The sequence below is a fragment of the Lissotriton helveticus genome, chromosome 9 (genome assembly GCF_964261635.1).
Source record: "Lissotriton helveticus chromosome 9, aLisHel1.1, whole genome shotgun sequence".
Taxonomy (NCBI): Eukaryota; Metazoa; Chordata; class Amphibia; order Caudata; family Salamandridae; genus Lissotriton; species Lissotriton helveticus.
Window position 1 is genome coordinate 234,466,562 of NC_136070.1, and position 24,861 is coordinate 234,491,422.

General features: G+C 43.7%; 1 protein-coding gene across 1 annotated transcript in view; it reads right to left on the reverse strand.

Annotated features, from left to right (window-relative positions):
- The window catches only part of PLCB2 (phospholipase C beta 2), a 544,505-nt gene that overhangs the window by 360,092 nt on the left and 159,552 nt on the right, over positions 1–24,861 (reverse strand). The window contains exon 2 of the mRNA XM_078659789.1: positions 12,400–12,477. Within this exon, the coding sequence (XP_078515915.1) occupies positions 12,400–12,477 (78 nt within the window). The remainder of the gene's footprint in view (positions 1–12,399; positions 12,478–24,861) is intronic.

Genomic DNA, 24,861 nt, shown 5'->3' on the forward strand with positions numbered 1-24,861 from the left:
GGGAAATGTAGAGAAAGGCTATTGAGCGGTATTTCCTATGGGCAGAATAGTAAAAGTATTGTGTTTGGTATTGATGAGTTCATAATGGCGACTCCTCTCCGGTAGTGCGAGTGGATTCAACATTATGTGTGTGAAAATGTAACTTCTTGTAAAGTGGGCATTTGGATGCTTTTGGCTCTGTATGCCTGTCGGCCTGACTCCAATTCACATCTGGGTGCAAGGGGGACATCTACATCTGTGCATTCCTGATTAAAGGCCATAAACTAGGGGCTCAAGGAAAACTGCAGACATCTGACTCTGAGGAGTCTTTCTGGGATGGGTACATGGGGGTTGAATTGGCACCTGAATTGTCTTGGCCCCACTGAAGATAGTGATCTAACCTCCTGGGGTAGGAGGGCAGACAGGACAGAATTTAGAGAGGGACTGTGCATTTCAAAAGTGGCCTACTGAACTGATTGTATCTTCAAAGGTCATCATGGGTATAACTACTGGGACTCTGACCTCAGCAGCCAGTGACTCTTTTGTATTTGGAACCATAATAAGCTGGTTCGACACTGGGACATCGACACGAGGAATCATTAGGGTAGGAGGGACTTCAATTGGACTATCTGCGGACTTGTGGTGGCCTGGGGCTTGTCGTGCTCCAGGAAGGGGACTATCACATGGTGGATTTTGCCTGGACGTTGCTGGCCTGCAGCTAAACACCAACTATTATGGCCTAGGTCCCAAAGTACTCTCCAAGCGACAGTGAGCTGGCCTCCTGTCCACGAGATCCCAGGGACACAAAGGATCTCACTGTTTCCATGAGACCATAAGGACCGCACTGGGTGCGGAGGTGACATGTTGTGCAGAGGAGTGTGCCTGTAAAGATCAGCAGCCATCTGAGATGCCGAGACATGAGAAGTTTGAGGAGTACGAGGAAAGCTTGCAGAGTCCGAGGGATGCTAGGAGACCTGTGTTAGCTTTCACTCCAGAGCGTGTGATATCCGAGGGGTGTTTGGGGAACCTGAGCCAGGAGCTGAGACTGTCTTCAGCCTCCAGATCGGGAGGACGACAGTACCTGACATTGCTGCCTCTGTCCGAGGTCAATAGCTTCCTCTCCCTGGATCCATGACACAAGGTGCTTTGTTGTGGAGAACACAGTGATGAGGCCCGAGGGGTTTTGTGTGCCTTGTGGGACCTACAGATGACTGTCGGGGCTACGACAGGTCACACTCCCACTTGAGGGGAAAACATTTCTCCAGACTTGGAAGCGTGCTGGCTTATTAGGTCACAGTCTTTGGTCTACAGGGGGGTGCTGATGGCATTGCAATCCCGCACATGTGCAGGTACCTCTGCTAAGTAACTGTTTCTTTCTGTGTTGGGTGGCTCTGACTGAGTAGTCAACAGGACACTAGCAGGGGCAGCGTGCATCATTGGCTGATGTAGTTGAATGACAGAGGGGCTGGATCACAAGGCGTAGTCAAAGACCTGTGACTGTTGGATCATTCTGTTAATGGGAAAGTTCGACAATTGCATGTAACTGTAAAGTGTATAAACAATTTGTGTTTCTTTTTGATTTCAATTGAGAAGTTTTGACAATTGTGTATAACTGTAAAGCATATATACAATGTGTATCTCATTTTGATTTCAGTGTGTGTGTGTGTGTGTGTAATATAAGGACAAGTTTTTATACATATAGTGTGGTGTCTTTTTGTGGCATATGGAGTGTGTTGGGAAGGTGATGTTGAGACAATACTTTACATGTAAGCCCTGAGAATAAGCCTGACTGCTCGTTGCCAACCTACCAAAGAGTGAGCACAAGTTATTGGACAAGTGTATCATACTCATCCTATTTGAAACTGTGGATTCTGACTGGCTTAGATGCGTCCTAGCCAGCCAGATTCCACTGGGTCTAACAGGATTGATGAACAGATGAATAGACAGATAAATGGATTTGGGTTGCTGGGTGTATTAATAGATACTTGGATGCAAATGTTTCCCTTAATATAGCACTCTGGTCAGACCGAATCATCATAGGCCCTGATGTGTTTTTTGGTAATTGCAGGGAATATGTGGTCATTTGGACCGAGAATTTTATTCACCCTCCGAATATGCATGATCAAGTTCCAGACTAATATCAATAGAAAACTAATTTCATAATGTACTTCCTTTAGGTTGGCTTCTTGGATACATTTATCAGTTTGGGAGACTGCTGGGACTGGAGTGACACAGAAATGTACAGATAAAGAAGACAAAGCTTCTCAAAGAGATTCTGTTCTCCACTATTGACCAGAACAGGTAGGTGAAGAAATTGGGTGCATATGATCTTCTCTTTCTTTGTGAGCCTTCTGTAGTTAGATATGTTGCTTTTTGGATTACCTCCTGTTAGACTTGATAGCCCTTCGGATGGCCTTGCCCCAACCTTTTTGCCAACTCACCTCCTGTTTGCTGACATTTGCTTTTGTTGGCTTTAGAACTCTGTGCACTTTCCCACTGCTAACCAGTGCTAAAGTGCTTGTGCTCACTCCTTAACACATTCTAAAATCGTCCTAGGCCTGATTGGCACATTTAACTCCCATATGCATTCCTAGTAAATTGGTACACATCGACCCAGAGCTTGTACATTTAATGCTTCTTCAGGGGCCAAGAACAACTGCAGACCAGATCTACATCTACCATTTTACCCCGCCCACCAGCTGGTCCTAATGTGACATCCTTGCTGACCCAAGCTAGAGGGAAAGCTAGTGCTCCATTCGAGACTAATCACACCAAACCAATCACCTCGGTAGCCAAGCCCCTTCCGCATTTATCCACAGCGCATGGCCCGCACTCCTTTGGTTCCTCCACCCCCTTTGAGAAGCAGACAGTGTTCATGGTGAATGTTCCCAAATATTCGGGCCGTGAACAGGGGGACTCACTTACAAACAAGACCATCCACTGGATCCGTCATGGCAGAGGGTGTCGATCAATAATAAGAGAAGATGTCATTAAGGCCAGGAGGTATTCTTCTAATGACCACCTATTAGACACAATCGAGCTTACATTGACCTCCCCCCAACTGGCCGAGGGCCTATTAGCCCTAGAGTATAGGACCTGCCCTCCTGGCACCTTGGACATCCAATTTAGATCTACTGCACTTGCTACCAGTGCAAGTATGAGGGCCAAAATTTCCGAGCGTAAGTCACCAAGGGGGTCGCAATTAAACAAGATTGATTGACTAACAACCACACAACTTCCCTCCAGGCACACTGTAAACCAAGACTGCGCTTTTTTGGATGATGTATTTAACGCCCCCACTGTCCACAGAGCTCGAATACTCAGGTGACAATACCCACAATAGACCCATCCTACACACCCAGTAGTATATGCAACTCCGTGAACATAGTCGCAAACACTAACACGCCAATACTGACAAGTCGCACACTGGGACCCAACTTCCCTCAAGCTGAACCAGAAAGCGAATTAGGGAGTCTTAGAGACAACATCTTAAACCTTAAAATCCTTTCCTGGAATATAGCTGGCCTCTCCAAGAACCTAGCTCTACCTGATTGGAATAACTTTGTTGAAAGCCATACTATTTGTATCTTCCAAGAGACTTGGAGTATGGTGCCCCACGACAAAGTGGGTTTGCTTCCTATTACATCGCTGCAGTACCACCAGTAACAGGAAAGGAGCGGCCATCTGGCAGTCTGCTTATATGGGTCAGTATCACATTGGATTGTACATTATATCAGATTGAGTGCAATTGTCCGGACCTACTAAAATTGACTCTTAGGGATAATAATGGAGGAAGGACCTTAGAGATTTGTAACATCTATGTACGTGGAACAAAAGGTGGAGTGCAATCTCCCATAATCACGTGTCTGGAAGCAGAACTCTACCGCTGCCCGTCTGAATCGTATATCCTGGTAGCGGGAGACTTCAATTGCACATTTGAACCCCTTGCTGCTGAGGATATGCTAGGCTTAGAAGAGGACGACGCAAAGCAGGGAATTCCCCCGCTTAACATACCCCCGATAAAAAGGTGGACCCAATTAGCTGTCCAGTTGAACCTCCAATCCCTAGAGTATGGACTTAGGGCAACTAACGGAAGGTCACTTTTTGACGCCTTAGGGTCACACACTTACAACAGGTTGGGCTACTCCTCACAAATTGACTATATCCTGTTAGACTTCAAGCTATGGAGACTTTTAATTGACATGGTGGTAACGCCAACTACCGATAGCGATCACAATGCATTAAGCCTATCGTTAAAATCTTTATGGCTCCCCAATTCTGGTAACACACGCAGAGCAGACCTAATGTCTACAAGGGAAGTAACTCCCTCGAATTGCGGAAGGCACCTCAAATGGCACAAAGTTGCCATTGACGAAATAAAACTATCTGGCATCAGAGAGACCTTGGCGGAAGCCTTAAGCGAGCTGCAAGAGGCTCCCACTGATATAGATGGTATCCAGAAGATATCTTTACTTGATCAGAAAACCATTAATACTCTGGGAACCTTCTTTTACACAACCTCTGGTAACAGGTCGCATACCCTGCGTAGGAACACCACTGACACATGGTACACGAAGAATTGTAGACAAAAAAAATCTGCTCTGATCATGGCCATCAAAAGCAAGTCTCCTTCTAGGATTTGGACAGCAAGAAGGGAGTATAAGGTGGCAGTCTCAAAGCTAAGAAAGAGTGGGAGGAGCAGCATTGGCAAGCCTTAAAAGCAGACAGTACGGAGAAGGATGCCAACCTTTTTTGGAATCTGCTTAGGAACAAGACGCGCCCTGACTGCGAGTTAATTACCAACAACATTCCAAGTAAAACTTGGTATGACCACTTTCTGAGACTCTACTCTGATGCAGAGGAAGCCACCTTTGGTGGTCCACCCATTGACCCCTGGGCCACCTCTGGGGAACCTAATAGATACCCTTTCTCCGAATTGGTGGTGGAATCCGCCATTCGGCGAATAGTCCCAGCAAAAGCAGCGGGGCCTGACGGACTCCCAGGGGACCTCCTTCAAGCAGACCCTGTTAAATGGGCAACATTTATTTCATCTTTAATTAATGCTATTGACAACCGCTGCCCCATTCCAGATTCCTGGAAGGGATCAGAGGTTGTACCTATCTTCAAGAAGGGGGCCAGGGACAACCCCGCTAATTACCGCCCAATAAGTTTGATCGATTCCATCCAAAATGTTGTTGGCCGGGTATTGCTAGAGAGGATCCTAACATGGGCGGATGAAAATGGGGTCCTTTCGGACTACCAAGCTGGCTTCAGGGCAGGAACAGGGACTATTGAACAGGCGTTCAGGCTACTCCTCATATACTGGAAGGTGGTCAAAATAGGCAAAGGCAGTCTTTATCTCGCATTCATCGACCTAAAGACTGCCTTTGACCTAGTCCCCCGTGAACACCTGTGGCAGGTCCTGGCAGAGCAGGGGGTCCCTAGGTACATCTTGAACATGCTAATTCGCCTCCATGAAGGCAGTTATGCCCAAGTGAGATGGGGTGCACAAGGGCAAAAAACTGCACGAATACCAGTGAACAGGGGAGTCCGCCAGGGCTGCGTATTAGCCCCCACCCTATTCTCTTTGTACGATAACGGGGTGGTTGAATACTTACAGCGAATACCATCTGATGCTCCAGCCCTGGCGGACGAAAAAATTCCCACCCTCCTGTTCGCTGATGACAACCTCCTCATCTCAAAAACCCTGAAGGGCCTGCAGACTCTCCTGGATAGATTCCAACGGTTTTGCACTACTAGAGGGTTGACCATCAATACACTGAAAACAAAGTGCCTAACAGTAAATCCATCAAGATCATTTAGGAGCCCTCCCTCATTAAAATGCTTCCCACTAGAGAGGGTCACTACCTTCGACTACTTAGGTATTCGTATTTCCGATTCCATGCACTGGAGACCACACACGCAGAAAATGCTTTTGAACCACAAAAGGGTGGTGGGGGCAATACTAAAAGAACATCGCTCTTCATCGAGCAGAACAATCGCCCCGGCCCTTACAATATATAAGGCCAGAGCAGTAAGTTTGGTACTTTACGGTGCTGAACTGTGGGGTTTCTCCAATACAGATCAAATTTCTAGATCGGAAAACAAATTCTTAAATGATCTAATGATGCTCCCTCAAAGGACACCTACCAAGCCCCTACTATACGATTTAGGCTGCCACTCACTTAGAGACACTGCAAGACTTCACCCACTTTTTCTGTGGGCTCGCTTGTGGCGTACACCTGAATTATCAAAATATGCAGCGGGGCTAAGGGAGGTAATGGATACGGATGGGTGGCACAAGATCTATTGGCTTAAAGGCATAAAAAAACTTTTATAAGATCTTGATTTTAAAGATGCCTGGCTAAACAGAACTTCTCCAGCCAAGACAGAAGTCAAGAAGGCATACCGGCTGTGGGTTAGCAAGAATGATCTCCTTAACCCGAAAGTAGGCAGGCTCACAGAGGAGTTTATGCAGCATACGGACCACATCCGTCTTGAACCCTACCTAGATACCATACAAAAACCATACGACAGAGCTTTTTATTTTGAGTTTAGAGTAGGTACACTCCGCACAAGAGAGCTGACTGCCCAGTGGAAGCCTCCTTATCAAACCCCAGCTTCTTGTCCAAGTTGTGAGGCCACCACTGAGTCAATCGCACACTTTATGTTCACTTGCCCAGCCTACAAAGTTCCAAGGGGGCGCTGGTTAAAACCAGTTTGTAAAGAGCTGGGTACCCGCAGCCACCAAGCCGCATTACGCATCTTAAGATCTGACGCCCGGGATCTTTATGCTTGTGGCCTAGCTAAATTTCTTAGATGGGCATGGAGCATTAAAGCGAGATATTTGATTGCTAATTTCTAAATATTAAAATGCTCATGTGACCTTTGTCTTCCATAACTTGCACTTCCTCCTCCCTTTTATATAAATGAAAAAGCATTTTTTTAACTATTTAATGTTTTCTACTTTTAATGAACTTTGTTACTTTAATGATTTTTTGTACATTGTACATTTAAAAAAAAATGTATTCTGGTTTAATTGTATACTTTTTATTCTGGATCGCATAGCTTTCAAGATATCTTTTATCGAAATAAAGCATATGAAACGAAGCAGACCAGAGTTCCTTAGTAAAAATACAACCTGCTCAATCTCGCCAATATAACAGACCACTGGAAAATGCTCTAGAATTCGTAGAGAAACTACCGCTTTGCTGGTACCTGTAATCTTGTTCAGTGTCTCTACCTGATGTTCAAGCAATTCTACTGTGAAGTTGGATTTTAAGTCACAATTCTGAAAATTACACTTTTAGAGCAATTTTTACATAACACATGTTTTTTTCAGGAAAATACTTGTATATTAAAATAAACAAAAACACAACCATATGAATAATAATATACAGTAGGATGCAGACAAAGAAGACTTAACACTGAGAACATCTGCAAATAAATATACAAAACAGAAAAAATAGTTGTGATAATACATCGCATATATTGTTCAAAGACATATACATAATTCAACATGTCTCATGTGAAATAGTTCCCAAAGGGAACATATACAGAAAATATTTATAAGACCGTAACAAAGAAGCAAGGGTTTCAAACACCAACAACAAAACCTCAAACTGGTTTACACACCAAGGGGCATATTATCAAGGACCGGTGTTAAAATTATCGCAGTTTTATTGGCAGGAAACTGGGCTTGATAATACGCCCTTGTTAATTCCCATAGAAGCCCATGTTAACATCAGAACATGGGCTTCTATGGGAATTCACAAGGGCGTATTATCGAGCCCATTATCGCCGTTTTATCGGCAGTGTCCTGCCGATAAAACGGCGCTAATTTTAACACTGGTCCTTGATAATACGCCCCAAAGTGTTTTAAAACAACCCTTACAGTCAAAGGGTTGGGATTATACAGTTTGTTTGAGACTGTCAAAGACGGTTCAACCCCAAAAGGCTCTGGGGTCTCATCAGACCCATATAATGTGAGGGACCCTGTTGGGTTCTGTTTTACATGTTATAGTTTGTATACGTCTTGGAACAATATATATGAAGTATTATCACAACTATGTTTTCTGTTTTGTATCATTATTTGAGGGTGTGTTCAGTGTTAAGTCTTCTTTGTCCGCATCCTACTGTACATTTTTATTCATACGATTGTGTTTTTGTTTACTCAAGTATGCAAGTATTTTTTCGCTTTGAAAGGTGCTCTTTTCAATGTACCACCACAGGAGATATACCCCAACTGGTGCCTGTTCTTAAAACATGATATTACCTGCATTGACTTCTGTGATCTCTACTACTAAGAAAGGATTTGCTATTTAATAGCTACTAGATCTTTGACAAAGTGCTGTGAAAATCAAAGAACACTGTATAATTCCAATCCCTATGAATAACAACTTTCCAACTGTCTATGAGCTCCAGAAGTACCCCTACGAAAACTATGAACATCAACCACTACAGTGACTTCATCCAGTCCTAGGTTTTTATTGTATTTTGTGCTGCAGTACTTGCTGTCCCACTTTTACCACAGTGAGAATTATCCCCTATGTGCATAGTTCAATTGGCTACAAAGGCAGAATTTATTAAATACACCGCAAAGGACAAGGCGCGGTTGGCAGCTAATTGTAATGTGGGAGACTGGGAGGAACAGGATACAAGGAGGGATAAGAATGGTGAAGGGGTGTGATGGGCGACTTCAATGTTTAACAAAGCATATGCCCACAGACAGAGCAAAAATAGGAGGAAGGTTGGGTTCCTTCATGGGACCTCCCTGACGGGAATGGCTTAGATATAATATATATTAGTACAAGTTTAGTGCCTGTTTTGGCAGAGGAGTCCTCTTTAGGTCATGGAATTAATGAGACAAGGATACAAGAGTCAGAAAAGAAATTATTTTCAAGTACTCTAGACATCACTCTTCATCGCCTACTAAACCCTGAAAAATCAGCAATCTATCTATTTTATTCTCTGCCTTTTCCGGTGAAAGTCTTCAGTTGCATAGATGTTTCACATAATTTCATAAAATGTTGACAGTGTTACATTATGCCTATTCCTAATTTCTAAAGAAAATATCGTACCTCTCTCTCTGGGGAATATAGAAATTGTTTTCATTCTTTGTGACTAGTTTTTTATTATTCTCATCTGGAGATGTTACTGTAGATTGCAATTTATGAATTCTATATTCTGGAAAAAGTATTAACTATTTTCAGTAATTCCACGCCCAAAGCACTACTGTTCACTGGTGAGTCTGTAGAAAAAATAGTTTCTAGCGTAAAATAAGCCTTGCTTTGATCAGAAGTGCAAGTAATTCCACAGGTCAAGTTGTGCAGAGGTGAAGTCTCAAGAACTCACAAAAATGAAGAAAGTTTGGGTTTAGAGGTTAACACAGCACGGAGACTGCTCTGATTACAGCTGCAGAGTATGTCAGAACAACATTAGATCAAGTTGGGAACGCTGCACTACTTTTACTTACCCTCTCCGCAGCGTTTGACACCGTAAACCATCAATTGTTGATCAAGCGGCTGCAAGAAATAGGGGTAGGTGAGACTGCGCTCAAACTACTCTGTTCTTTTTTGACAGAGAGATCGCAGTCTGTGAAGTGTAACGGCTACAGATCCATCCCTTTTACTCTTCCCTGTGGGGTTCCTCAGGGGTCATCTTTGAGCCCCACCCTTTTTAATCTGTATGTGACACCGCTAGCCACATTAAAAAAAGATCTTGGGTTCTCGGTCATCTCTTATGCAGACGACACTCAGATTGTGATGTCAGTCACAGAAAATATCACTAACACAGCTTGTCGTTTCCACGACTGCATGCTGCAGATCGGCACATGGATGTCCTCCAGTTGTCTGAGGTTGAACTCCAACAAAATGGAGGTGCTTCTATTTGGCAACAACCCACTGTTCTAGGGCCCCTTTTGGTGGCTACAGGAAATGGGTCCAACCCCCTCTCCTGTGGCAAAAGTGAAAAATCTGGGCATCCATTTTGATGGAAGACTTTCCTTTTTGGGACATGCGAATGCAGTTACTTCTTCCTGTTGTTTCATCTTTAAATCCCTCAGGAAGATTTTTCCTTGTATCCCTCTGCACCTCCGCAAAGCTGTGATTACCGCTTCAGTCTTTTCCAAAATCGACTATTGTAGTGGGCTCTTTTTGTCGGCACACAAGAAAGCTTTAGACAAACTGCAACTGGTTCAAAATGCAGCTGCTAGGATGCTGTTAGGGATCCCTAAACACCAGTCAGTCTCCAAATATCTGCCCCCGCTTCACTGGCTACCAGTCAAGAAACGAGTTATCTTTAAATCCCTATGTCTAGCTTTTAAGGCTCTCCATTACATGGGCCCTGCCTCTATTAGACAACTCTTCTGCTGGTATGTCCCGGCCAGGAACCTGAGATCTGCATCCCAAGCAAACTTGGTTATTCCCAGGTTTGGGAGGGCCACTTGGGGAGGCAAGAGTTTCACAGTTATTACTGCCAAAATTTGGAATACCATGCCATTCTAGCTAAAAACTACCTCTAATCTGCTCTCTTTCCGCAAGGCTTTGAAAACTTGTTTTTTTAACAATTAGTTCCCTCAGGCCCCCCTTTTGTATATCCTAGTCGGGGGTTGTTTAAATTTGTTCTTTCACTTCCCCTTTTTTGAAGCTACAGCGCCTAGACACCCAAGGGTAGTAGTGCGCTATATAAATGTTATTTTAATTTAATTTCATTTCAAAGCAAAGTTACCACAACATGAAAAGTCATGATGATGTGCACAACAGTATGTAACTTTAGAGGGGATAGTCCCATGTTGCAGACATGTACGTCTACTCTGCACTTGTAGGTACTAAATCCTGGCAGAAATGACTGCCCTTTGTCTGTTAGTGGACCTTCCAGTAATATTAGCACCTAATGTCAAGCCAGAGTAACTTTTATGTTATATGGTTTGTATATTTCAAATATGTGATTGGATTACCATGTATTGTCTATAAGTAGGAATGAAGCAGCCTGTTGGTGGTTTCAATCTTGTTTTATACATAAGGGGAAAACTACAAATAGGTGATCACTCTTAGAGTTAATGAGCACCGTTCACATGGTTCTTAATTAAATTGCTGAGGAGTAGACCAACAGTAGTGTTACATGTTAGCTCAGGGCATCTCTTCAAAAAGGATCAAGGAAAGCTGTGTCAAGAGCAGTAGAGGAATCTCTAGCCGGGATGAAAATACTTAGTATAGTGATCAGCGATAACATTATCAGAGATCGAAGTGGCTTTGGAAAAGTAGGGCTTTGAGATCGCTTTTGAAGGCACCACATTAGGTCCCATTACATCCAAAAGTGACATTCAGCAAAAGCTAAGGTAAGAATTACTTCCTCCAAGACACTACCTGCAACCCCAGTCAAATGTCTTGAATCCTCAGCTGTTACCAATATCACTGATGATGTTCTAACAACAAGCACATATTCGTTGGTACTGTATCTTGGGCTTCTGTTTCAGCCTTTCATATATTGTTTTTATTACATACCTGTGACCTCAAATTTTCCTTATAGATTATTTAACAAATGCAGAAAGGACCACAATTGGGGCTTCAATTCCACTAATAGATTAATTAATTACATGAGCAAAGGTCATGTGGCATCACTTCTTGTAAAGCTGTAAAACCATCCTACTTTGTTGCAGATCAACCAAAGTCAAAGGAACTGTTTGGTGAATTAGCCCAAGGACGACTTGACATGTATACTGCACTTCTTGTCCTAGTGAATGTGTCCTCATAAGAGATATAAACAGTATCGTCGTTTGTGTAACGATATCTGTACAAACCAAAAGCCTGTCTGTGATGTTGCATATAATGATATTTTTCGTGTATTCTTCAGCAGGCTATGCAGTCTTGTCTGTGATGTTGCATATAATGATATTTTTCGTGTATTCTTCAGCAGGCTATGCAGTCTTTTCATTTCCTAAGAAATGTGCCAGATTTTGAGAAAATTCTCTCTTCCTTTGTTTCTTTCTCTCTCACTTTATGCCTTTCTTTCACTATCCCTGCATTTTGTGTTCGCTCTAGCTATTTGTACTCTGATGGAGTACTGGAGATTACTTAGACATTGCAGTAGTGAAATGTGATGAACTGTTATCTATGAATTTATTTTGTAAAGATATACCGAATAAAATACAAAATGAAGCTTTTTAACTTCCAAATATGTTCATCAAAAAAAGCTTAAATAGGCAATTTTCTCAAAGGTCCAATATCTCATCTCTCTAGAAAATATCCTTCACATAACTTGCAATGTATGCTTAGATTTTAGAAGTGTATTGCTTCTGTTCTTGTACAACGTATGATTAAGTATATTTCTTTTGTATTTTCATATTTTGTCAAATTAAATTATGTAAAGAATAAGTGAACAAAGCATTCTCCATTCTAAACATGTACGTCTTCATCTTACCTTACTTTGATATGTCCAGTACAAATAATAGCCCTTTGGATCCACCCGTAAAACCACTGGAGATGCAATAGAAGTTTCCTAAGTTAAAAACAAATACACAAAATAGTCAACTACTAATTTGGTTCCCTTTTGATTTTTAATGTCTTCGTTGCCTAGCTCTCTTTTGACTTCCTGTTTTACCTAATTTGTTAGCTCTTTAACACTCTTCGTCAAGTATTACAAATTCAACAAATTGTTCATGTACTTCATTTTTTGAACGATTGTTTGCTTCATGTAAAATCAATTATCATAAGCCCTAATGCCTTTAAACTCATTTAGGGTCATTTCAAACTTGTTTGTTTTCATTACGGGGAGTACAATTGTATCCATACATCCATGCACCCTTCTAGCCATCTTTAACCATGCATTCTGCATAATGAAGGAGTCTGAAAATCAGAACTTATATAAGGGCAGTTTGGAAAGAGACAGGTGCAAAGTTTTATTGAAACCCTCTATTGGTATTGATAAGAAACTTAGAGGAAGGGAATTCTAGTACACACAGGGGATTCCCTTGACTATATCATCCTAAAAAAGACAAAGTGAGTTCTCGTGTGTTGTCCTTTAATGTTAGTCAGTAATTTTGACTGGTATACTGTTCACAGTTGATTTTTTCCTGAATATAAAGTTTTTCATACAAAACGTGCACATTCAATTATATTATTTAAGACTGTGAAATCTTAAAATTGGCCTCCACCTTCAGACATGGACATACCTTAAGATGTAATAGAGAATCACGTTTTATTAGATTGAGCTGGGTCTCATCACATAAAGACTATGAAGTAGAAACGTAATATTTGTAGATTACCATTTACCAAGCTAAAAAGAGACACATACTTTCCAAAAGTTATACGAAAACGTAACACATCATGGTGAAACTTCTGGTGAAAGGATACATTGCTTCCATGAGTAGCTTTTCAAACAATAGTTTAAATATGTTTGCAATACCGAATGCAAACATTATTCAGTCCATTTTTACAAAGCATGTTTTCTGGCCATGTCAGTTTCTATCAGTCTAAAAGTACTTTATTTGATTGCCATAACCATCACAGCATACAGTAAATACATCCAGAAAATATAATAAAATAAATCCCGAACAAGTACAAAACTAGCAGTCTTAAGTAATTTCGTTGTTGATACATTTTTCATCTGGTAAGACTTCCTAGTAACCATCCGTATGATTATTATTAAATGTCAAATTATACAACCACTTCATATATGGCCTAACAACAAAAGTACAAAATCCAATTTGTTCAACTGATTGACAATAAAGAAGGACCAAGGAGTGTAAAGATTATGAAGTGCAAATTATCAGGAATTCCACAGAGCCATAGGGGCCCGAAGTTAAATAAGCAATGTGACAGCACATAATGAGAAGATACTACATTTATAATGCGCGTAATGACTAACATTTCTTAAAACCTTTTCACATTTCTTAAAAACTTGACAGTCAAAAATGGAGATACCTGGCGTATCCATTAACGGCAGGAGCCACAATCCTCTGTATAGAAGAACAAAATATGCTAGTCTGTCTCAGGGGTCAGAGTGCAAGCTAGGCAAATATCAGACATCTGACCTTTTTCCCATTTGGAACTAAATACAATAATGGGTAGACTGCCCAGACGAAACAGCACGTATAAGTGTTTAGCTAAGGGTGAGGTAATAGTGTCCAGAAACACTTCAAAGTAAGGGTTTGACTTGAAGTCAAGAAACTACCTGGTTAAATGCGCATGGGTCCCACTCATAGCTCGCTGATCGTAAACATAGGCCCAATATTATGATTTTAAGACGGCACACTGCCTTATGAATGTCACCTGGGTCTTCCCATAACCTAAGCAAACCTAGCTTCTTGAGTCAACTAGAAACAAACTTCAAACAGGAAACCTTTGCAGCACTACTCCTTTTCACCAAGTTCCCTAGAGAATCTCCATACTGTTTTTACTCTGGTGTTGACCAAATACAGATCTGATATATGAAAGGCTTCAATTGCGCCACATCTGTAATTCATTTGAGACCCAAATTGAGGAACAGAAGTATAAGGGTCGTGCTCACCGGAATCGATATAAGTGATCTTATAAATGTGTTCTAAGCTATGTTCAGCTTCTGGGTGTTAGCATACCAGCAAACTCCGGCTCCAAAGAGTGCTGTACAATGGGCATAAGCGCGGTAGACCTCAAGTGCAGGTCACATTGCTGAGGATGGGTCCGCTTGTGTAAACATAGACTATCTTTGGATCTACATGCTGTTAGCAGGGAACTTTTATTGAGTAGGGGTTCCTACTTACGCTTATCAGTTAATTTAACTCTCAAATAATTGATGCTAAAGACCCTTTCAAAAGTTTCGCTATCAACCTTTACATAACAATTTCTAACTGTTCCTTCCCCAAATATCATGTATTTTGTTTAATTTGCATTCAGCGCTCAACCCCAGACTACACAGAATTTCACAAACGTATCAATCAGATTTTGGAGACCCTTAGGAGACAGGAGACTCTTTCTTACAGGCCGCAAGTTCCTCCACCACCCCATTAATATACAGCATAAACAGGGTAGGGGCGAGAACACATCTCTGCCGAATGTTGGGAAAGAGGGGAATGAGGTTGGTCAGTTCCACCCTACTGCCCCAGTGGACCGAGGCATAATTTGTATTGTGAAGTCTAGTAAGAAGACTACAGCCAGCCTTTGCTTGCTGAGGAGAACATATTTCCAGTATAAGAGTGCAAATCTGAAGACCTGATAAGAGGTGTTTGTTTTTGAGGGGAAACCCGCTGGAAGGGGGGGCAGAATTTGCTAGCAGTATATCCAGCTTTGCAACTTATTGAGAATCTGCTTTGCAAAGACTTTCAGCAGGTTTTCAATTAGGCTTATAGGCCTGTAATTGTCACCCGTCTTAAAAATAAGGATAATTTCTGCCCACCCCTAGGTATCAGGAATGTCAATAGCATTTGATAAAAGATTAACTTATCTGGGCCACATTTGAGGTTCAGATGTGTGCATATCGCCTGGTATTCAATCCGGTCCAGGTTTTTTTGCTAATTTTAATTGACTGAAAAAAGTCTAACCAGGCATCAGGGGATTAGATGTGTCCTTGTGGGGGGATACTAACCCCCAGATGCATCAAGCACCCATTTTGCTATTCCTTATTAGCGAAAAATAAGGATTCGCTAATAAGTAATAGCAAAAGGCTATGCATGAAGAAATCACTTTAAAAAGTAGCGATTTCTTAAAATTCCTTAATTGCGACTCGCAAATTGCGAGTCGCAATTAAGGAATACCACCCGCCGCCTCGTGCCCTGTCAACCGTCGCCCACGCGCCAACCAACCCCCGGCCACCGAAGGGTGCAGAGGCAAGACGTCACCTGTTCCTCGCACGCCTCTCTCCCGGACCTCTCATGCCGCATTAAGGAATACCTCCCCATTCATTCCTATGGGCTAGAGGCACATAGGAATGAATGGGAAGACATTCTCAATTTACGACTCTCTTAAAAAAATCTGCAGAGCCAAAGAAAGGCTCTGGAGAAAGGAATACTCATAATAAGATAAAAAGCATTATGGAAATGCCTTAGCCAAATACAAGGAAGCTATAAACGAGGCAAAATCTACCTATTTCACTGAGAAAATCATGGCTTCCAAAAATACCTCTCGAGAACTCTTTAAGACAGTCTCTAAACTATCCAAGCTTGCCAATACTAAACATTTTAAATCAACAAGTCAGTTTTGCAACAAACTTGCCAATTTTTTCCACGATAAAGTAGTAAAAGTATACAACGAATTTTCTACTGACGTAAATGAGACTAGATTAGTTGAATGCAAGCATCAAACACACAAGTGTTCCTAAAAAACTTTGGACATCTAACACAGGAAAAACTTGAAAAACTCATCTTGACAACTCATTCAGGTTCCCCTTTGGACCCTTGCCCAGCCATGGTCTTTCATATGGCCCCGGAAGCCATTGTTAAGGTCCTGACACCCCTTCTGAATAACATTCTAGATCAAGGACATTTCCCGACGTATTGGAAGAACTCTATTATAAAACCTATTCTGAAAAAGCCGACTTTGGACCCTTCGGAAATGGCAAACTATAGGCCTATTACTTCTTTACAATTCCCCTCTAAAGTTCTGGAAAGAGCAGTAAATGAAGAACTGCTAACTTTTATAGAGTCAAACGATATACTAGACCAAGCACAGCACAGCTTCAGGCCACGACATAGCACCTAGGCTGCATTGATTGCAGCCACTGAAAGCTTACGTGCGCAACTAGATCAGGGCGGGAAGGCAATATTAATATTGCTTGATTTATCCGCTGCGTTTGACCACCATATACTTCTAAAACCACTGGAGATGCAATAGAAGTTTCCTAAGTTAAAAACAAATACACAAAATAGTCAACTACTAATTTGGTTCCCTTTTGATTTTTAATGTCTTCGTTGCCTAGCTCTCTTTTGACTTCCTGTTTTACCTAATTTGTTAGCTCTTTAACACTCTTCGTCAAGTATTACAAATTCAACAAATTGTTCATGTACTTCATTTTTTGAACGATTGTTTGCTTCATGTAAAATCAATTATCATAAGCCCTAATGCCTTTAAACCCATTTAGGATCATTCCAAACTTGTTTGTTTTCATTACGGGGAGTACAATTGTATCCATACATCCATGCACCCTTCTAGCCATCTTTAACAAGGCATTCTGCATAATGAAGGAGTCGGAAAATCAGAACTTATATAAGGGCAGTTTGGAAAGAGACAGGTGCAAATGTTTTATTGAAACCCTCTATTGGTATTGATAAGAAACTTAGAGGAAGGGAATTCTAGTACACACAGGGGATTCCCTTGACTATATCATCCTAAAAAAGACAAAGTGAGTTCTCGTGTGTTGTCCTTTAATGTTAGTCAGTAATTTTGACAGTTGATTTTTTCCTGAATATAAAGTTTTTCATACAAAACGTGCACATTCAATTATATTATTTAAGACTGTGAAATCTTAAAATTGGCCTCCACCTTCAGACATGGACATACCTTAAGATGTAATAGAGAATCACTTTTTATCAGATTGAGCTGGGTCTCATCACATAAAGACTATGAAGTAGACACGTAATATTTGTAGATTACCATTTGGTAATATTTCTAAAGAAAACATGGACAATATTTGCAAAGATGAGTATAAAGCTAAAAAGAGACACATATTTTCCAAAAGTTATACGAGAACGTAACACATGGTGAAACTTCTGGTGAAAGGCTACATTGCTTCCATGAGTAGCTTTTCAAACAATAGTTTAAATATGTTTCCAATACTGAATGCAAACATTATTCAGTCCATTTTTACAAAGCATGTTTTCTGGTCATGTAAGTTTCAATCAGTCTAAAAGTACTTTATTTGATTGCCATAACCATCACAGCATACAGTAAATACGTCCAGAAAATATAATAAAATAAATCCTGAACAAGTACAAAACTAGCAGTCTTAAGTAATTTCGTTGTTGATACATTTTTCATTTGGTAAGACTTCCTAGTAACCATTCGTATGATTAATATTAAATGTCAAATTATACTACCACTTCATATATAGCCTAACAACAAAAGTACAAAATCCAATTTGTTCAACTGATTGACAATAAAGAAGGACCAAGGAGTGTAAAGATTATGAAGTGCAAATTATCAGGAATTCCACAGAGCCATAGGGGCCCGAAGTTAAATAAGCAATGTGATAGCACATAATGAGAAGATACTACATTTATAATGCGCGTAATGACTAACATTTCTTAAAACCTTTTCACATTTCTTAAAAACTTGACAGTCAAAAATGGAGATACCTGGCGTATCCATTAACGGCAGGAGCCACAATCCTCTGTATAGAAGAACAAAACATGCTAGTCTGTCTCAGGGGTCAGAGTGCAAGCTAGGCAAATATCAGACATCTGACCTTTTTCCCATTTGGAACTAAATGCAATAATGGGTAGACTGCCCAGACGAAACAGCACGTATAAGTGTTTAGCTAAGGGTGAGGTAATAGTGTCCAGAAACACTTCAAAGTAAGGGTTTGACTTGAAGTCAAGAAACTACCTGGTTAAATGCGCATGGGTCCCACTCATAGCTCGCTGATCGTAAACATAGGCCCAATAATATGATTTTAAGACGGCACACTGCCTTATGAATGTCGCCTGGGTCTTCCCATAACCTAAGCAAACCTAGCTTCTTGAGTCAACTAGAAACAAACTTCAAACAGGAAACCTTTGCAGCACTACTCCTTTTCACCAAGTTCCCTAGAGAATCTCCATACTGTTTTTACTATGGTGTTGACCAAATACAGATCTGATATATGAAAGGCTTCAATTGCGCCACATCTGTAATTCATTTGAGACCCAAATTGAGGAACAGAAGTATAAGGGTCGTGCTCACCGGAATCGATATAAGTGATCTTATAAATGTGTTCTAAGCTATGTTCAGCTTCTGGGTGTTAGCATACCAGCAAACTCCGGCTCCAAAGAGTGCTGTACAATGGGCATAAGCGCGGTAGACCTCAAGTGCAGGTAACATTGCATGAGGATGGGTCCGCTTGTGTAACCATAGACTAGCTTTGGATCTACATGCTGTTAGCAGGGAACTTTTATTGAGTAGGGGTTCCTACTTGATGACTCGATCTCCGCTTCCCAGCAGAGTGGTCGCTCCCCTGAGGCCGTGGTATCGTTACTGCAGCTCTTTGCCCACAACTACTTACACATTTATTTGCCAGCGCTATCTGCTTTATTTATTGCTGTGTGCTCTGACCGCCGAATTGCATTTATTTCACGTTAGTCTGCCTGCGTTATCGTCATAGTTTCATATTTGTGTGTTCTGACCGCCGCTCTGCATTTCTTCCACGTGTATTTGCCAGCGCTATCTGCATTGTTTATTTTCAGCCTAATTCTTCCCAGCATTTGCGTTCTCCCCAAGCGCTATCGGCGCCCAGACCCCTCCGCCTCCATTTTGATGATTGTTGTCCTCCGTAGCAAGCCCGCCCCGCCTCCCAGCTGAGACGCCCTCCCACAGTCAACAAACAGCGCCCCAGCACCTGGAAGCGCCGTGACTCGATCTCCGCTTCCCAGCAGAGTGGTCGCTCCCCTGAGGCCGTGGTATCGTTACTGCAGCTCTTTGCCCACAACTACTTACACATTTATTTGCCTGCGCTATCTGCTTTATTTATTGCTGTGTGCTCTGACCGCCGAATTGCATTTATTTCACGTTAGTCTGCCTGCGTTATCGTCATAGTTTCATATTTGTGTGTTCTGACCGCCGCTCTGCATTTCTTCCACGTGTATTTGCCAGCGCTATCTGCATTGTTTATTTTCAGCCTAATTCTTCCCAGCATTTGCGTTCTCCCCAAGCGCTATCGGCGCCCAGACCCCTCCGCCTCCATTTTGATGATTGTTGTCCTCCGTAGCAAGCCCGCCCCGCCTCCCAGCTGAGACGCCCTCCCACAGTCAACAAACAGCGCCCCAGCACCTGGAAGCGCCGTGACTCGATCTCCGCTTCCCAGCAGAGTGGTCGCTCCCCTGAGGCCGTGGTATCGTTACTGCAGCTCTTTGCCCACAACTACTTACACATTTATTTGCCAGCGCTATCTGCTTTATTTATTGCTGTGTGCTCTGACCGCCGAATTGCATTTATTTCACGTTAGTCTGCCTGCGTTATCGTCATAGTTTCATATTTGTGTGTTCTGACCGCCGCTCTGCATTTCTTCCACGTGTATTTGCCAGCGCTATCTGCATTGTTTATTTTCAGCCTAATTCTTCCCAGCATTTGCGTTCTCCCCAAGCGCTATCGGCGCCCAGACCCCTCCGCCTCCATTTTGATGATTGTTGTCCTCCGTAGCAAGCCCGCCCCGCCTCCCAGCTGAGACGCCCTCGCCCCTCCCCCTCCACTATCCATATATGACAGTAGTTCCCGCGCGCAGCGTTCACGCGCAGCGACCGCGCCCAATCCGCGCCGAAGGTGCGCCAAAGGTAAGCCCGTCTACGCCCGTCCGCGCCTGGACCGCGCCCAGCGCCAGACCCCCTGCCCCCCGCGCAGCCCAGCCCCCCCGCATTACCTACGATGCCGCCGCCCTCCTAGCCCTTAACACCGGGCGCGCCCCCAACTGCGTCCAAGCCGCTCCTGGACACACCCATGGACCTTTCTCATGCTACTCCTGCAAATTCAGCGGCACCAACAACATCTCCGCTACGACCACAACACAGATTCCCGACCCCAACCACATACAATGCATCCTTCTCAACACCCGCTCGGTCCACAGGCACGCCATTGACCTTTGGAACCTACTAGACACCATCTCTCCTGACGTCGCCTTCCTAACGGAAACATGGATGAACGCTTCCTCCGCCCCTGACATCGCCACCGCTATCCCTGATGACTATAAGATCACACGCAAGGACCGCACCGACCATACAGGAGGAGGTATCGCTATCGTCCATAAAAAATCCATCCGCATCTCTACCAGCTCCGACGCCAACCTCGCTAACTCCGAACACCTTCACTTCCAGATCCACACCGACCCCAAGACAACTCTCAGAGGCACCCTCCTCTACAGACCACCAGGACCCCGCGCAAAATTCAGTGAAGACATCACGGACTTCATCACCCCACACGCGCTCCCCTCCAAAGACTACATCCTTCTGGGAGACCTCAACTTCCACCTTGAAAAGATCAACGACCGCAACTCCGCCACCCTCTTGGACAACCTCGCCAACCTCGGACTTAAACAACTGGTCACTTCCCCCACCCACATCGCAGGTCACACACTCGACCCCATCTTCACCTCCAGCAACCATGTCTCCTTCAGCCACACTACGAATCTCCTCTGGACTGACCACAGCTGCGTTCACTTCACCTACAACAAGCCGAAACCCATCATCCACTTCAAACCAACTCTACAAAGAAACTGGAACAAAATCACCACGGATCAGATCTCCACATCGCTCCTTCGAACCTCCCCAGCCCTCTCTTCGAACGCCAACGAAGCCGCCTCCAACCTCACCCTTTGGTTATCCAACACCGCCGACACCTTAGCACCACTGAAAAAACGTCAACACAAATCTGGCAACAAGAAGGCCTCATGGTTCAACGATGATCTCAAGAAGTCCAAGAAACTGTGCCGCTCCCTTGAAAAGGCCTGGAAAAAAGACCCATCCACCAGCAACAAGGACGCCTTCAAATGCGCCACCCGTACTCACCACCAACTGATCCGAAAAGCCAAGAAAACAGCATTCAAGGATCGACTTGACAACAACGCCCACAACAGCAAGGAGCTCTTCAACATCGTCAAGGAATTTTCCAACCCCTCGGCCAACTCCAACGACATCACCCCCTCTCAAACCCTCTGCGACTCCCTAGCCTCTTTTTTCCACAACAAGATTGCTGACATCCACAACAGCTTTGACAACCAACCCGGAAGCCAACCCACCCTACCATCTGCTGACCATCTTCCCCCCGTAAACACCCTTAACACCTGGAACCCAATCTCCACTGAGGACACCATCCGCCTGATGAACTCCATCCACTCTGGATCCCCCACAGACCCATGCCCTCACCACATCTTCAACAAAGCAGACTCAGTCATAGCTCCGCACCTCCGAGACGTCATCAACTGCTCCTTCAACTCCGCTACCTTCCCAGAAGACTGGAAACACGCTGAACTCACCGCCCTTCTGAAAAAACCAACAGCAGACCCCACCGAACTCAAAAACTACCGCCCCATCTCGCTTCTTCCATTCCCGGCCAAAGTCATCGAGAAAGCTGTCAACAACCAGCTCGCCGCCTTCCTCGAAGCCAACAAATCACTCGACCCCTCACAATCTGGTTTCCGCGCCAAACACAGCACTGAGACCGCCCTCATCGCAGCTACAGACGACATTCGAACTCTACTGGACAATGGAGACACAGTCGCCCTCATCCTCCTCGACCTCTCTGCAGCCTTCGACACAGTCTGCCACATCACCCTTCTACACCGCCTCAGAAACATCGGAATCCAAGGAAAAGCACTGGAATGGATCACCTCGTTCCTCACCGGAAGAACCCAGAGAGTCCGCCTCCCACCATTCAAGTCCGAGGCCTCTGAAATCATCTGCGGAGTACCTCAAGGATCCTCACTCAGTCCCACCCTCTTCAACGTATACATGAGCCCCCTCGCGGCCATCGCCCGCCAACACAATCTCAACATCATCTCCTACGCGGATGATACTCAACTGATCCTTTCTCTCACCAAGGACCCCAGCACCGCTAAAACTAACCTACACGAAGGAATGAAAGAAGTCGCCGAATGGATGAAACAAAGCCGTCTGAAACTGAACTCAGACAAAACAGAAGTCCTCATCCTAGGTACTTCCCCCTCAGCATGGGACGACTCCTGGTGGCCGGAAGCCCTCGGAAAAGCACCCATCCCGACGGACCATGCACGAAACCTTGGCGTCATCCTGGATTCCTCACTCTCAATGAACAGACAAGTCAGCGCCGTATCCTCTTCCTGCTTTAACATCCTTCGCATGCTCAGAAAAACATTTCGCTGGATCCCTTCCGAAACAAGGAAAACAGTCACCCACGCTCTAGTCACGAGCCGACTGGACTACGGAAACACCCTCTACGCAGGTACCACCGCTAAACTCCAGAAGAAACTACAACGAATCCAAAACGCCTCAGCCAGGCTCATATTAGACATCCCACGCAACGAACACATCTCTGGCCACCTTAAAGACCTCCACTGGCTACCCGTCAATAAGAGGATCACTTTCCGACTGCTTACCCACGCACACAAATCACTCTACAACATCGGACCAGATTGCCTCAACTCTCGACTGTCCTTCTACACCCCCTCCCGCCAACTTCGCTCTTCCAGCCAAGCCTTCGCCACTGTACCTCGCATCAACAAGACCACCATGGGAGGCAGATCCTTTTCATACCTGGCTGCCAAAACATGGAACTCACTCCCCGCTCACCTTCGCCTCACCCAGAATCACCTAGCGTTCAGAAAGCAGCTTAAAACGTGGATATTTGACAAATAATCCTCCTCCCCTTCCTAAGCGCCTTGAAACCCTCTGGGTATGTAGTGCGCTATACAAATTTTATGACTTGACTTGACTTGACTTGACTACTTACGCTTATCAGTTAATTTAACTCTCAAATAATTGATGCTAAAGACCTTTTCAAAAGTTTCGCTATCAACCTTTACATAACAATTTCTAACTGTTCCTTCCCCAAATATCATATATTTTGTTTAATTTGCATTCAGCGCTCAACCCCAGACTACACAGAATTTCACAAACGTATCAATCAGATTTTGGAGACCCTTAGGAGCCTAGAAAAATCCAACTGCAAAAAGCTGGAACGTATTTGGCGCTCCAATTATGATCCGGAGCACAAAGCAAAATATAAGTCTGCCCTTAAAACCTATCATGCGGCCTGTGACATCGCCAGAGCCAATTTTGCTAACAGCACCATACTGACAGCACAAAATAGGCCAAAGGCTCTGTTTAAAATAGTCAAAGACTTGTCCGGTGCGTCCTCGGCACCTAAGGACCCTTGCTTGAACACGGTCCAGTGCAATGCCGTAGCCAATTTTTTCCTTGCGAAAATTGATAAGATCTACGACACTTTTAACTCTATGTCCGCAGCCTCCATTCCTTCTGTGCAAGAAATGTGCAATGTTCCCCATATTCTTATTCCCTGTTCTGAGTCAGTGATCCCCCCACTTCAAGTGTGGGACCCCATTTCTTCTGAGCTCTTAAAAAAGTATTTGCATGACATCAAATCTGGCTCCCCCCTTGATCCAATGCCCCCTCAAGTTCTGAGCTCTCTGGAGTCAGCCTCGCTCCTTACTATTTTGGATGTCCTGAACGCCTCGCTAACAGAAGCTTGTGTTCCTAGTGACTGGAAGCACGCTATGGTGGTTCCACTGCTGAAAAAGGCTAATGCTGACCCCAACAATCCCTCTAATTTTCGCCCCATTTCTCTGATTTCATGTTTTTCCAAGATCTTGGAAAAACACGTTAACTCTTTGCTTAATTCATATGTTGAAACTTCTAATTTTTTACATGGTTCTCAATCCGGGTTCAGGGCTGGTTTTTCTACGGAGACCACTCTGTTGGGTGTGTCAGAGACCATCAGACGGCAGGTGGACAATGGGGAGACGGTGGCACTCATCTTGCTTGATTTGAGTGCTGCATTTGACACCGTCTCCCACTCCATCTTGTTGTCCACCCTGAAGGCTATTGGCGTTGGAGGTGCCGCCCTGGCCTGGATTGCTAATTTTCTTTCTGATCGCACGTTCCAAGTTTTCTCTTCTTCCTCTGTTTCATCTATATTCCCTTCCACTCACGGTGTTCCCCAAGGGTCTATCCTTAGTCCCCTTTTCTTTAACCTGTATGTGAGACCCCTGGCTTTTTTGGCAGAACAGGCGGGT